Source organism: Pezoporus occidentalis, unplaced genomic scaffold, assembly GCF_034315485.1.
Source record: "Pezoporus occidentalis ecotype Australia unplaced genomic scaffold, CSIRO_AGI_Poc_V1 ctg12, whole genome shotgun sequence".
In the NCBI taxonomy this organism is placed as follows: Eukaryota; Metazoa; Chordata; class Aves; order Psittaciformes; family Psittacidae; genus Pezoporus; species Pezoporus occidentalis.
This window is the reverse complement of record NW_026912994.1, coordinates 795,357-811,222: the sequence shown is the minus strand read 5'-3', so window position 1 is coordinate 811,222 and position 15,866 is coordinate 795,357. Positions and strand designations below refer to the sequence as shown.

The window sequence follows — 15,866 nt, the reverse complement described above, 5'->3', positions numbered from 1 at the left end:
TTACACTTCAGTGTCTCTGATCCATGTCTTGCAGAAGACCTATTCACTAATTTTTATTTAATTTTTTTTATATATCTAGTCACAGTAGGTCTGTTAGTAGAGATCCAGTATGGGATCTGATTATATAGCATCTGCTTCCTCATAAACTGAGAATCAATTTTGTTTTCAAGGTTTCATACATTTCAGAGTGATTCCCATGCCAGCAGGATTTAGTGAGGAATGGCTAATTCTTATCAAAAGTAAGTGAGAAGCAGCCCTAGAAAGATAAGAGGGAAGACATCTACCGAGGTTCATAGTGATTTGCAGAGAATTCTTTCCCTATAGGAATAATAAATTTGTTCACATTGTGACTGAATGACGTGGTCTTGTAGTATCTTCTTACAAAGGCTTGCATAAACCCTTGTTTCTAAGTTGCCTGTCCCTAAAAAAAGAGTTCCAATATGGTTAGTGATGTGCAATCGCATCTTTTGAGTAAGACAACTAGTGCTGTTCTGTCACAAGTACAAAAGACCTCTATGCGGAAACACTCAAATGTTGCAGGAAGATTGTAGTTTTCTGATGGTGCTTCAGCGATAGCAGGATATGTTTAAAGAAACTTTCTGTACTAAGAGAAAATATTTGGTGGCAGACAATTGTCACTTTCATCTGGTTTGATCAGGGTTAATTTAACTTCTTTTTTGCAACTTAATGGAGCTGCTTAAGTGAGAAGCTGTGCTTCTGGCAGAAACCTGTCTAAAGTTGACAGCAAACCCTACTCTAAAGGAGAGTCAGCCCAGTAACCCAGAGCCTACCCTCTTGAAAAGCCCGCCTTCATTCATTACTTGTATACCAAGACTAGCACAAGTAGGCTGCTAACTTGGTGTCTGTGGCTAGATGTGATGAATCTGGGCATGTGACTCAGTTTCTGATGGGCAGAAAAAATTGTAGTGCTCTGTTAAGTGATAATCCATAACAATACGGCTTTATTTGCTATTAGAAAGTTCTTCGGGTTTGGCAAGTTGTCTTAAGCTGGTTTTCAGTTTTGTGTTCCGATAAGGAACAAACGCATGATTATGGTGATTATAGTTCTGCAGTTGAATCTGTTGGTGTTAAACATACAAGGCAGTCATGAAAGATCTATGAAGAAAATACTTTAAATGCAAGTTTAATTTCTTTCCTTCCCTTGAGAAATCCCAGGATTGTTTGAACCTGGTAGCTAGGTGTGATTCCAGGACTGAATTGTGCTTGTGTGGGCAACTAATACATTGGTAGTAATAATTGAGTGCTCACAAGGCCCTAGTTACTCTCCAAATCAAAGGAGAAGATCCTGAAGAAAGTTGTAACACAACTGGTGTGATCAAGGTGGTAATTTGCAAAGGTGATGTTGAAGTAAGGTTGTTAGTGGTATTGTATGATGCACAAGTGCTTGCTTTTATGAAGTATTTCAATGAAGATTCAGCCTGTGGATTTTGAGTACAAGTGGTCATTAATGTCAGACATCTAGCTCATCTAAATAGCAAAGCCATTGTCCTCTTTCAGTTGCATCATTTAGTAAACATAGTAATATGGATTTCAATGGATATTTCTTTCTACACTTATAAAGGGTGAACAAAATGTATTAAATTATTTTTTTAGGAGAATTACTGAAGTCTGGATTGCTATCTTGATACTATAAACCTGCAATAAGTGGCAATGTCAAGGGTTCCCACCCCACCTCCTCCTGGGGAGATGTCCAGTGGACCTGTGGCTGAAAGCTGGTGCTACACACAGGTAATCTACATAAATTCCAGCGCCTTTATTTTCTAGTCATAATTATAACTAAAAATAAAAAATAAAATTACTGAGCCGTGCTGACAATCTAACTAGCTGGTGCAAGTTAAATTTTATTGACAGTCTCTACATCTCTGCATCTTTTATTCAGGTTAAAGTAGTAAAATTTTCCTACATGTGGACCATTAATAACTTCAGTTTTTGCCGAGAAGAAATGGGTGAAGTGTTAAAGAGTTCTACCTTTTCATCAGGGCCAAATGACAAAATGAAGTGGTAAGGTCTTTATTCTAGCAACTTCTTTGTGGGTTTTGTTTGGGGTTTTTTATTTGTTTTTGGTTTTCCCACTCACAAAAGTTGCAAAATTCAATTGCAAATAAATATTAAACCTCATATTTCTTGAAGTTTTACTGTAGGTACAGATTGGTTCTAATTTCAAAGTTTCAACAGTCATAAGGGAAACATTCATTTTTGTAGTATGTATCATTGTATTTTGTAGAAGTATTTCTGAATTTATTCTGGATACTATTGAGAAATGTACGATTTCTGTGTTCCTTTCAGGTGCCTGAGAGTAAATCCAAAGGGATTAGATGATGAAAGCAAAGACTACCTGTCATTATATCTGCTTTTAGTCAGTTGTCCTAAAAGTGAAGTCAGAGCAAAATTCAAATTTTCCCTGTTGAATGCTAAAAGAGAAGAAACAAAAGCAATGGGTAAGGGAATCTTAATGTATTACGTGTGGATTTGTAAAAGCATTCCCAAAAAAATCAGCCTTGTAAGTTTTTCAGTTGAGAACAGAATTTAGTATTGAGGTAAACTTTAAAATACATTTTTAATATACTTTTAGAAACTTAATTAAAAATCTTGTTCATGTTTCACACTTCCCTGATTGCTGAGCTATGTTAATTCTGTCCTGAGCAGTATAAATTACTGTCGTCATTCCAAATTCTTGTCACTTTGCTCTTCTAGCAGATTATTCTTGCTTCCTATTATTAGGGGTGTATTTGCTTGTTTCTAGCTGCAGTGGAAGTGTTTGATTTCCATAGTTAATTGGGATAAACATGCATGGTTGGTGTTTGGGTTTTTTTTAGACACTCCTTTACAGTGTTTTGGTCTAGTTCATCTCATTTACACTCTAATTTTAGAAACATGAGCCATATTTACCTGAGGAATTAGGAAGGAAACTTTGAAATAAACAGTGATTTAATTGCTGCTTTAATATGAAAAATATGGCTCTTAGTTTTAAAGTTACAAGCTTAACCTTCATTGGAAACACTTTTTGGAAAAGCTGGAATTCTCATGAAAATGTGTACTTTAATGCTGGTCTGCACTGAGCTTATGCTGTTGCTAGTCCTATATATGAAGAATCTGTCTACCTTTCTTCCTTCTACTCCAGGACTTGAGATCTTGCAGGGTCTGTTCTGTTGCAAGTTCTGAATTTCTTGGAAAAATCTGTAGCTCTCTAGTACTCATACCCAAAGTTCATGCTGCTTTCTCCTTATGTAACTAGGCATGCTTGTAATCTTGAAAATAAATCCACAAAACTGAGTTCAAATCTAAAACTTAAATGGTTGGACTCTTTGGAAGGAAAGGAAATACATACATTCTCTCTATTTATCCTCTTCCACTGATATAGTCGGTTGCTTCAATCTCTTCAGGCCTCCTGGTTCTGTTACATGAACAAAGCTCGTAGTTTTTGGCTTGAGACAGAATTGTAGAATCATAGAATAGTTAGGGTTGGAAAGGACCTTAAGAGCATCTAGTTCCAACCCCCTTGCCATGGGCAGGGACACCACGTACTAAACCATGTCACCCAAGGCTCTGTCCAACCTGGCCTTGAACACCACCAGGGATGGATCATTCACAGCTTCCCTGGGCAACTCATTCCAGTGCCTCACCACCCTTACAGTAGAGAACTTCTTCCTTACATATAACCTAAACTTCCCCTGTTTAGGTTTGAACCCATTACCCCTTGTCCTGTCACTACAGTCCCTATTGAAGAGTCCCTCCCCAGTATCCTTATAGGCCTCCTTCAGATACTGAAAGGCTGCTGTGAGGTCTCCATGCAGCCTTCTCCAGGCTGAACAGCCCCAACTTTCTCAGCCTGTCTTCACAGGGGAGGTGCTTCAGTCCCCTGATCATCCTCATGGCTCTCCTCTGGACTTGTTCCAACAGCTCCATGTCCTTTTTATGTTGAGGGCACCGGAACTGCACACAATACTCCAAGTAACGTCTCATGAGAGCAGAGTAGAGGAGCAGGATCACCTCCTTCGACCTGCTGGTCACACTTCTTTTGATGCAGCCCAGGATACGGTTGGCTTTCTGGGCTGTGAGCGCACACTGAATCTGGCTCATGTTCAATTTGTCATCAACCAACACCCCGAAGTCTTCTCCACAGGGCTACTCTGAATCTCTTCTCTGCCCAACCTGTAGCTGTGCCTGGGATTACCACCACCCAGGTGCAGGACCTTGCACTTGGCTTGTTCAAGTGCGATAAGGTTGCCATCGGCCCACCTTACAAGTGTGTCAGGGTCCCTCTGGATGGCATTCCTTCCCTCCAGCGTATCAACCAAACCACACAGGTGTCATTGGCAAACCTGCACTCAATCCCGCTTTCCATGTCACTGACAAAGTCCGGTAGTGGACTGATGTATGTAGTTAAATAAAACTGCAATGTGAACATCAAAAAATATTTCGAAATAATCAGAGAATCACAGAATTGTTGAGGTTGCAAGGGACCTCTGGATGTTGCCTTGTCTAATCCCCTTGCCAAAAGCAGGATCAACCAGAGCAGTTTGCTTGGAATCTCATGCTTTAAATATCTCCCAAGGATGGATACTCTGCAACTTATCTGGGTAACCTTTCTAGTGTTTAATTAGATACTGCTGGTCCTTTTTTGCTTTAGGGGTTCACTGATGACTTGTTCATTTGTTGCCCACCAGCACCCTAATCACCAGTCGCCTGTTTCTTCCTGATGAGTAGGTCTGCAAGCAGACACTGAGCACATTGCTTGCACTGGCATCCCCTCTAATCCCGTAAATTCTCTGCTGGTTCATCATCTGCAGGGCAGAGCTCCATGCATTCCTATAGGTCTCATGTAAAGGGTAGCCTAGCCTTCCCAAGGAGACTGAACCTGTCCACTGCAGCCCTATGGTCCCATGAGCTATCCTACTGTGTCTGTGTGGGGGCAAGATGGTAGCCGTGCAACCGAACACAGACTTCTGATTTCTCCTATTTCTTCCTCATCCTGTGTACATGAGTTTGTGAGCACTTCAGAGAGGTGCTTCAGAAGTGTTACTTTAAATGCTAAAAATCACAAGGTGCTAAACCCCAAAAATCCTAGTGTTTTCAGTTTCTGCAGTAGTAGCTGTCCTGTGTTTGGCACTACAGGAATTGGAAACATATTTTTATTTTGGGACATTACCAACAGAAGTCTTATTTTTTGGACTTTCCAGCCATTTGCCATCTGCTTCTGTTCTGTACTTTTATTTATACAGTATCGTGATGCCCAACTTCAGATGTCCTTTGTAAATTCATAATTCACGTGCAGACTGCTTCAGATGATGAAGCTGTGTATAAAATCATAGAATCGTAGAATAGTTAGGGTTGGAAAGGACCTTAAGAGCATCTAGTTCCAACCCCCCCTGCCATGGGCAGGGACACCTCACACTAAACCATGCCACCCAAGGCCTCGTCCAACCTGGTTTTGAGCACTGCCAGGGATGGAGCATTCACAACCTCCCTTGGCAACCTATTCCAGTGCCTCACCACCCTAACAGATAAGAATTTCCTCCTTATATCCAGTCTAAACTTCCCCTGTTTAAATTTTACCCGTTACATGTGAGGTCTCCATGCAGCCTTCTCCAGGCTGAACAGCCCCAACTTTCTCAGCCTGTCTTCATAGAGGAGGTGCTCCAGTCCCCTGATCATCCTCATGGCTCTCCTCTGGACTTGTTCCAACAGTTCCATGTCCTTTTTATGTTGAGGAAACCAGAACTGCACACAGTACTTCATGTGAGGTCTCATGAGAGCAGAGTAAAGGGGCAGGATCACCTCCTTTGACCTGTTGGTCATGCTGCTTTTGATGCAAAAGGAGCATAACATAATACATAACAAAGTAACATTTGAGCTTTATTAGGAGGAAAAGAACCACATTTATGCTTTTATGTTGCTTTATTTTTGTGGGTTTTGTATACTTAAATTGCTACTGGTGACAATTTCAGAGGGTTTATCACTGGTTGTTGCTGATAACAGTAAAATCTGTTTTCAGAATAAAGAATTGGGCTGAATCCAGAGGAAAACAATTTTAACCTCTTCATTTTTTTTCTGGTTTTATGTTTTCATTCTGTTCTGAGGTTTGTTGTGGATTTTTGGCAAGTTGATAAAAATGTGAAAATGCTGATCCAGATGACAGAAAACCTAAATGGTATTTTTTAAAATGATAATTTTTCTTTGGCATACAAAGTTAAATGTAACAGTATTTGACATTTGTTCTGTTGCCCTCAAAGCCCACACTGCACTTGGTAAGTGTATTTTCCTCTGCTTCTGTTTTCTGCAGCGTAAGGAGGATTTGTTTTTGTTTGGATGTGTGCTGGAGACACCTCCTGTATTGTCAGTTCCTGAGTGGTTCTTAATTGTATTAAAAGAACAGAATCAAAACCTGTAGAATATATTCTGCTTGGTCTAATTCTAGTGGAAAAACTGTTAGGAATGTCATTTTTCCAGCTACTGGCAGTGAGGACAACGTATTAGACATATGTTTCCTAGCATGTGTGGTGTGTTAAATGGTCAAGTCTATTTCAGTGATGCTACCAAGCTGAATAGAGAAGTCTGACTTTCCTGATAGCTTTATTTTAGATGTTGTAGAACGAATTGTATTTTAACAGATTCTATAATGGAAAATACATTGCTTTTATAACAAACTTCTGACTTCTAAATTCTTCTCTAAAAGGCTAAAGTATCTATCCATACAGCTTTGTGTGGAATTGTATGGAAATATGATGACATGTTTCTTGTCCAGCTTTTTGGAATGAAAAAAAAAATCTTATCTTGGAGAGCTCTTTTTGAGATTCTTTCCCCTTCCCCTCTGACTCCATGTTATTTCAGAATTAGTCTTGCTGTCTTCATTTTGAACAGTCTTTCTAAATCTGATTCAGAATGTGGTTTATTCTACAGATATTCTCAAAGGTATTCCCAAATAACCTCTTTCCCATGAATGCTCCATCCCTGGCAGTGTTCAAGACCAAGTTGGACAAGGCCTTGGGTGATACGATTTAGCATAAGGTGTCCCTGCCCACGGCAGGGGGGTTGGAACTAGATGATCTTAAGGTCCTTTCCAACCCTTATTATTCTATGATTCTATGTTTTAGTTCCACACAGAAGTATATAATGCTCTTCCCTGTGGAAGAAGTGAACACCTTATAGTGAACCTGCCATGTAAAATAACTAATCTTTCAGAATTACACGTATTTGCACTGATATGACTTTGGGAACCCTTCTGTGGGCTATGAACACTAGAACTGGAAAAAAAAAGGGTTGTATGGTCACAGGAAATCCAATGGATTAAAAAAAAAATAATAATTATCCTAACTATGGCTAGAAGGTAAATATAAATAATACCTTTTTATGACCAAAAAAAAAAGTTTGTTACTTGAAAGCTTTTATTTCTGTTTTGCCTTTTTTAGTGCTGTTACCATATTTCAAAATAAATTCAGCCTGTGAAACATGATTTTCCATTCCAGGAGGAAGTCAAAACAGATTGTTGTGACAACTGCAGAAGTGCTGTCAGAATGTACTTGTGGTGACAAATTCATTGTAATGGTACTTCCCAGTGAACAATTTCTGTTTTGACACATTGGCATTCTTAAACATTAACTGAAAAACTCCTTTTTTGCTGGATGGTGCCTAAGATAGCGTCTAAGGGGGTGACCCGGCTTGAATTGCAAATTTTGCTCTATTAAATTCTATCAGGTGTTTCATAAAATAATGCAATTACAACATTATATTTTTAAGAGTTGTGGGTTTTCTCAGTGTGACATATGATCCAAACATGCTAAATGGTTTTATTTTTTGATTAATGCTTGGCTTTAATATAGCATTTAGGTGTTGTTATTTGCTAATATTTTTATTTAACTTGCTTTATTTGTACATTGACTGTATTTTATCAGAAAGCCAAAGAGCATATCGATTTGTGCAAGGCAAGGACTGGGGTTTTAAGAAATTTATCCGAAGAGACTTTTTACTGGATGAAGCCAATGGTCTTCTACCAGATGACAAGCTTACATTATTTTGTGAGGTGGGTATAGGTTTATAAGTGGTAAACTTTTAAGTAAAATGTTTTCTGCTTTAATAAAGGTTAACATTGATTTAAGCAGTGATATCTTAACGTTTTCTTCTGTAAACTATAATATGGTAAAATACACATTTACTTGTTTTGTCTGCATTGCATTTGTTGGGTTTTTTTCTACATGTATACTGAAGTTTAGAATAGGTCTGAATTGATCACTTGTAAACTATTGGACTTCACCATGAATCTCCTAGGATTATTTTAGGATTACTTCTGTAAAAGGAGGCTTACACATGCTCTCTGTAGAAGTACTCTTTTACTGAGGTCACTTTTATTTAAAGATGTTGTATTTGGAATTACAGGATTGGTTTTGACTGGATAAGCAAAAAGAATGTCTGCATTTTGGTTTGCATTATAAAAACCCCAACTGATTGTCAGAATCTATATTTCTGTAATATCATAATTGATGATTTTAACCAATGATCAGGTATTTCCAGTAAATGAAATACTTTTTTTTTTTTTTAAATAATGATTTTATATTTTGCTTTCTGAACAAATGCAAGAATCCTGTAGAAGGACTGCTTAATGTTGAGAATTAATATTGAGAGCTGTGGTGTATATTTAACTTCATGGTGCATCAGGGTCACTTCTATATCAGTTATATTGTAACCTAAATTGTCATTAAAATTCAGTAAAATGCTTACTCAATGTTAAAAATGGGAACTAGAGAAAGTATAAGTACAGTGTAAAATACTCATTGGCTGGTTATCTCTGCTACCATAAAGTGATTAGTGACTTAGGAGGATGATAGATGTTCTAACTACTAATAAGTTTGCTTTGATCTGTGTATTTGCAGGAAATATGTAAAATTGTCTTGGCAAGATTACAATTTAATTATATGTCATTATGCTGTGTAGGAAGAATAATTGAAATGTGCCCCCTGAGACTAGATATTGCAAATATAGTGCATCTTATTTTCACTTAGACAAGTTAAATGAGCAGCATGATAAATTTGTTATGAATACAATTATTTGGGTCATAAAAGCTGATGTAACAAGTGTCTTATGGTTCTGTGAAGATACTTTTGGGTATTTTCTCATTTTAAGTTTTCCTTGTAATGAATACTTTGTAAATTAATATTTTTTTTTGGTTTTGTAAATAGGTCACTCTTTAATGTTAAAGTTTTTTGCTTTGTTTTTTAAAATTGAACAAATACTGAATTTTCCAGAAAGAAACATTGCTATGTAAATCTTGATGCTAATCTTTAAATATAGCTGTGTTTCGCTACAAAACTTCTTGATGTCTTAATGCGAATGGCTTTTTTTTTTAAGTGTTTGACCTACCCTGATTATAAATGCTGGAAGAAAGTACATTTAGTTGTGCACAGTGAGCATGTTAAATAACTTCTGGCTTATTTTAGGCTAAAGGAAAAAACAACCTCAGTAATCCAAATAATTTTGAAATTAGTTTAATCTGGTGTGTTCTGTCATTTCTAATGACACCTGAAGAACTAGGTGTTGTTTGAAGGACTTGTTTCTATAGACAAGTTTGAAGTTTTTGTCCTTTAAAAGTGAACTGTAAGTTGTAATTTCTGTCTTTGCCTTCCTATTTGTAGCCTAATTGGAGGACTGACCACTTCTTAAAACTATATTGCTAAAATTTACCAGTCATAGCAGGTATTTAGTAAAGATCAGTGGGTACCTGCTGTATTGGTTGGCTCTTTTCTCCCTTTTGAATTGCAGGATTTTTTTTGGTCGTGTTTGGCAGCAAAGATATTCCTTCTGTGTTGAGTGTTCTTGGCTATGTCCTTGGAATGGAAACTGAAGGGTTGTTAAGTTAAATACTTTGCAAAGTCTGGTGTTGCCACTGACAAGTGAGCTCCTGATTAAATACAACTTCATAATTTTATTTTTTTTTAAGCAAACTGATGTGTTTCGCTCAGTTTGTATATTCCATATAACCTGCAGTTACTGAAGTCTTGCAGGTACTTTTACAAATAGAATAGTAAGTTCTCTGCAGGGGTGTTTTTCCTAGTGAGTGCTTTCACAGATCTCTTACCTAGCTTATGTCAAGAAAGTAGTCTGGAGTATCACTTAAATTATCTTTACTATTAGTTTACCATGGGTTCAAAACCAAGAAAATAATAGACATTATCCTCATTAACTGTCTTCACACACAAAACTTGAAGTCCTAGTTTATGCATTTTTTTTCTATACACTTACATGTGAGAGAATGCAATGCAAATAGGACCTGTATCCCTAAAGTATGTAGGCTGCACAAAAGCTGCATGTTGGATAGCTTCCTAAGCAGTAAAATACATCAGACCTTTTTGGATGGAGTACCTGGAAATCCTGGCTGGGTTGCTGCTGCTCTTTGAAATACATTGTTTGCTCTTCTAACATCTTCTCATCATCCCTCAGTTCAGTAAAGAAATACCTTTGATCTTGTGAGTGGTTTTTATAAACACAAGTAAGGATTGTATCAGGTGTTACTCAGCCTGAGATGAGGTTTCAGTAGTTATGTGGGATTAACTTCATTGGATTTCAGCTTGATTTAAACAAATTAAAAAAAAAAAAAAAAAAAAAACAAAAAAAAACAAAAAAAAAAAAAAAAAAAAAAAAAAAAAAAAAACAAAAAAAACCCAAAAAAGAACCGTCTGGACAAGTGAGATATGAAATATCAGACTCCTGTGTCTGTATTTAGAATTTTTAAAACTTGTTACTATCTATAGACAATACATGCCAGGCCTCTCAGAGGTAGGAGATGTGAATTAAAATTTTGCTTGGGTTATATCTTTAAAGGATGGATCATAGCAAATTGTTGTGTTGCACAACTACTAATGTGTATTAAAAACCAACAGAAGTTTGGAAGATCAGAGGTCAATTTAATTACACATAAAGAATATGTAGGTGACCTTCCTAGGCACTTGTCTGTAGCCAGCAAGAGGATGCTGTGCAGGCAACTTGGCTCAGGAACTTTGAGTCAAGTCTCTGAAGAAGCAGAACTCTCCTTTGACAACAGAAGACTAGCTTTGCTAAGCTGAAACTCTGTGTGTATGTATATCTCTTGAAATCACTCTGTGTGTATGAAAACTGTGAAATCAAGTACACAATAGCTCTGTAGATTTTTAGTGTTATAAATTTATAGTCTTAATGTCAAACTGAAATTTCACAGTGTCTGGGGTATTTTTTATTTTTTTTTTCCTTTAGAAGGTGGAAGAATATAAAGGAATTTCTACTAATCACAAGGAGGTATGGGATGAAACAGGGAATTAGGCAATGATTCAAATTCCCAAGCGGCTGTCCTAATTTGATCATCTTCCTCTTCTGATCTGGAGTTTCATTTGCTGTGCTTCAACTTTCTGTGAAGCTTAGCTGTGCTGTTTTGTTTTATGCCATATTTATTCCAGATGCTGTGCCTCTAGAAATCAAACTGAGCACTGATCTTAACAGTATCAGCATTTTCTCTTAATATATAACCCTACTGTATTTGGGAGATCTTGTGATCAAGATCTTGTAGTATGTCTCTTATTTACAAAAGTGTTTTGTTTTTTTTTTTTTTCTCCTCAGGCGTGTGATCTCAGGGAACAGAAGTAAAACCTGCTGAGCATTTCTGTTTTCCCAACATACATTAAAACAATATGTACCGATATCTGAAAAAAAGCATGTAAGAATGCTGCTGTCCTGTTCTCATGTGACAGATTTAAACATGGGGAATAATGGCAATATATTCACTTCAAATGCACATATTTCACAGTTTTCTTAATTAGTTCTGTACCAAAATGACATCCTGTGAGCATGCATTTCACTATTGAAGTTACCTACTCCATCTTTTACTTCATTGACTTACATTGCTGAAATAATGGCTTTTAATCTTGTTTGGAAAACAATGACTGGTGATTCCAGCCTCAGCTGTACACAGTAAAATGAAATAATGGAGGACCTATGTTACTTGTACTTAGTTTTCGTTATCACATTGCAGGTGAAGTATGAATTTACCGGAGTTAAAAGTTATAATTATTCAAAATTTCTATGGATTATTCCCTTAAAACTTTGCTGTGACCTTGTGATCCTGATGATCTGTTTACAATTTTATATTGTAGGTATTTTGCTTAAATGTGTAAAGAGTGAACTGTTATCTCTGACAGATAGTTAACTTTTTTTTTTTTTTTTAATCCCACTGATATCCCAAGAGCCATATTGATACTTTGGCTTCTCTCTCTGGTGGCATGTGGTATTCTGCTCTTTTTGTTTGTTTGTTTGTTTTGGTTGGATAAATACAAAATACTAGTCTCTAAGTAAAGCCCTTTTTTTTATTTTATATTGCTTAAAAGTGAACTGTAAAGCATTGGCTTATGGTTCTGGCCTAATGCCAAAAACATCACTGTTTTTTTTTGCTTTGCTTTGAAATTGCTGAAATTCTAGCAATAGGTGCTGTAATATAATTATTACTGTGATTCAGTTATGAAGGAGTTGTCTTGCTGTGATTTTCTGTTAGGTAAGCGTGGTCCAAGACTCAGTAAATATATCAGGACAGTCTAATACAAACACTTTGAAGGTACCTGAATGTCGACTAGCAGAAGATTTAGGGAATCTCTGGGAAACAACAAGATTTACAGATTGCAGTTTTTATGTAGGAGGACAAGAATTCAAAGCTCATAAATCTGTCCTTGCAGGTACTTTCTACTTTGTATTGCTATTACTTTGTAATTTAAATTGCTGAAATTTTTAAATTTGGCTATATTCAATATTTACCTTTCTTGATACAGCACGATCTCCAGTTTTTAATGCAATGTTTGAACATGAAATGGAGGAAAGTAAAAAGGTAAGCATTACTGAAAACTTCACATGTAAATATTTGTATCTTGTGAAAAAGGGAAAAGTTGTAGAAAACTCAAGTATTACAAATTGAGGAAGATGAGTACTGTATGATGGTACATGAGTGGAGGAGGGTACTACTGATTGCCCTCCTAGTGAGTTCTGCGGGAATTTCCTTGTGTAAAACAGTTAGGGTTGAATGTGGAAGAGTTCTGGAGGATTTGTTCTTGCAAGTACTTGTACCTACCCTAGATCAGTCAGGGTTTTCTAATAGTAGCTACTTATGTAATTGACTTGCCCCTTTTTTTGCTTCAGTTTATGCCTTCACATAAGCCAATTGACTTGACTAAGGTTTTGTGATAGTGTATTAAAACATTTTATATGGTAGCTAGGAGACATAGAAACAACAGGTGAATTATGACTAAAATTAAGCCCTGAGGCCGTGAAGCTCTCCTTTTCATTCAGTTTCTGCAGGTACTTGACCTGTGTAAGTGTTTTGGTTGGATAGTTACTTAATCAGCACAGAGAGCTACTGCTGCTTTTATGCACTTGATCTCTCCCACAGTAAGGAGTTGTGTCTTTCCTGAAGAAAAATATCTAAAATGGTTGGTTGTAGGCAGAATCCATAAAAAAAAGCAAGGACCTGATCAGCTCACTAAAGAGTTGTAATAGATGACCATCACTTAGTCTTGGAGGCTGCAAGATTGCCACTGGTGTGAACAAATACATTGGATGAATATGGGGTGGAAGTACAGTTGGGTTTCACAAGCATGGCATTTTTCTTCCCTGCACTTATGCAGGGAAACTTTCTCTGCACTGGAAACTTTCACAGGTAGATTTGGAATACTGGAAGCATTTTATAGAGATTTCTGAAATGAAAGAAATCCAGATATGACACAGCTTCAGTAATGCACCATTGCTGGGGACCTCCACCTTCATGTTAACAGTGAATCACTAGTGCAGCCTTACTCGTAAATACTGTTTGTGGTTCAGTGGATAGGAAACCAGAACATGTGCATCTCATGTACTATTGTGTGCTCCATTCAGAGTCTGGTGCTTGCTTCTGCATCTTTGAAATAATTTCCTACTTTGTCAGTTGCTTATAGGGAATACTATTTGAGGGTGGGGTCAAGCATGTAGTACCGCAGTTTTATTAGGATGGGCTTCAGCACATATAATGTCAATTATATCAGCTTTTGTGTTTGCTTTTTGGATTCCGAGAACCAAATGTAGGCTGTGTTGACTCAGTCAAAGTCGAGCCAAAATGTCTGACTTTGTTCTGTCTGGTGCTCTGACTTGTGGTATTCCAAGCACATCATGGTTGGCTTGGAAGCTCAGCAGCACTTTTAAGTATTCCTGAAACTGTGCCTTGATTTTTTCTTTTTATGTACAACCTATGCAATAGTCCAGACTTTGACATTTCTAGAAAAAAGTTGCAGTTATTCCTGAAGCGTTCCTAACTGATTTCTATGGGATTTTAAGAGCTGTTGATTTTATTTACTTTCTGCTTAATATTGTTGAATGCTAACTTAAGTTTGTAAGGATTTTGCATAATGGATGGCAAATGAAAACTCGTAGTGTTCATCAAATGATATTTGACATGTTAAAGTTGTAGCTAAATTTTAGAGGTATTTATTGTTTTTTTTTTTACCAGAATCGTGTAGAGATAAATGATGTAGATCCTGAAGTTTTTAAAGAAATGATGAGGTTCATTTACACGGGAAAAGCACCAAACCTTGAAAAAATGGCTGACAATTTGTTAGCAGCTGCAGACAAAGTAAGTTATTGACTTTTAAATTCTCAAACCTCATGTTTGCTTGTGGAATTTTCTTCTAAAACAAAAACACCCAAAACCTACCACTCTCTCAGATTGTGTATTTTTATTTTTTTTTAATTATGAGAAACAGATTTCATCAGAAATAGAGAAAGAAGGGAAAGGATAGCCTTTTAGCAACAGAAGGCTGATAAATCTTTCTTGACCAGATGTATTTCAGATTAATTATATTTGCTACCCAATTTTTAATTTTATTTTTTTTTTGAGACGAGATTGGAGACCATTAATATGCTTGGAAAATTGGTCTTGAATAAAATGTATCCTAGATCTTTGTGCTCTTGAAGAGGCTATATGCAAGTGTTTGAATTAACTGTGCTTCCTAAAGTACTGCTACTTCAGAACTTTCATCTTTTTGTTTTCCCTACAAACATAATAGTTTTAGCTTTTCATCTCTTCTGTATTGGAACTTTGTCTACTTTAAATTGTCACTCTGTGAAATACTTTTTCTACAGTTATATTTGAGATAAAGGGGCTTTTAGTAGCACAGCAGTTAAGGTGAGATTATTCCCTATCATAATTTACAGTTTTCTAACTTTTGATCTCAATACCTGATTTTTTTTCTTCACTGCTTTACAGCTTGAGTTAAAGTTTTACTTAGCTATCCTCAGAGGACACACAGTTGTCTTTCCCTGAGGAGGCAGAAGTAGTTTAGAATCCAGAAAATACTTCATTGTGTGTAATTGAAGTTTTCATTCTCAGCTGCAATGGCAATTTCTTAAACTACCTTTGCAGTTTTGGTATTGGTTGAGCAATCATATCTTTAAGATATTAGTGGTGAAAATTACCTATTCTCATAATCAGTCCTGATATAAAACATTTAACATAATAAGTCACACCAGTAGTTAATTTCAAGAAAAAATATATGTATTTTTTTTTTCTGGCAGTTTAATGGATTCTTAAGTTTTCAAGATCTTTTGACCTGGCCTTGGTAACTTGCCACTCTTGCTCTTTTCACTTCTCATTGCCAGCATCTTATCTTCCAAAACTGATGTTTTATCAGGTTTCAGTATACCCAAACAGAAAGGTGAAGTGATGATATTTTATGAATGCTGGCCTTTATTTAGCGCATAATTGATAAATATAGATAATAAGTTGCAGTGGTGGGATTTTCTGCAATATCTGGGAATAAAAATGGAAACTTTATTCCTTTCGAATGTGAAATAATAATCTAAAAAAAAATTGT

At 36.5% G+C, this 15,866-nt stretch overlaps 1 protein-coding gene across 5 annotated transcripts in view; it reads left to right on the top strand.

Moving 5' to 3' along the window:
- SPOPL (speckle type BTB/POZ protein like) overlaps nucleotides 1-15,866 on the top strand; it is a 39,242-nt gene that overhangs the window by 15,825 nt on the left and 7,551 nt on the right. For 4 of the 5 annotated variants that reach the window (XR_009962155.1, XM_062605425.1, XM_062605434.1 and 1 more), the window contains exons 2-8: nucleotides 1,615-1,749; nucleotides 1,901-2,022; nucleotides 2,308-2,459; nucleotides 7,914-8,041; nucleotides 12,530-12,707; nucleotides 12,801-12,856; nucleotides 14,504-14,626. Coding sequence is in view for 4 of the 5 variants with exons in the window: in XM_062605425.1 (XP_062461409.1) it covers nucleotides 1,672-1,749; nucleotides 1,901-2,022; nucleotides 2,308-2,459; nucleotides 7,914-8,041; nucleotides 12,530-12,707; nucleotides 12,801-12,856; nucleotides 14,504-14,626 (837 nt within the window). In the remaining variant the exon portion in view is untranslated. The remainder of the gene's footprint in view (nucleotides 1-1,614; nucleotides 1,750-1,900; nucleotides 2,023-2,307; nucleotides 2,460-7,913; nucleotides 8,042-12,529; nucleotides 12,708-12,800; nucleotides 12,857-14,503; nucleotides 14,627-15,866) is intronic. The other variant, XM_062605447.1, reaches the window with a different exon arrangement.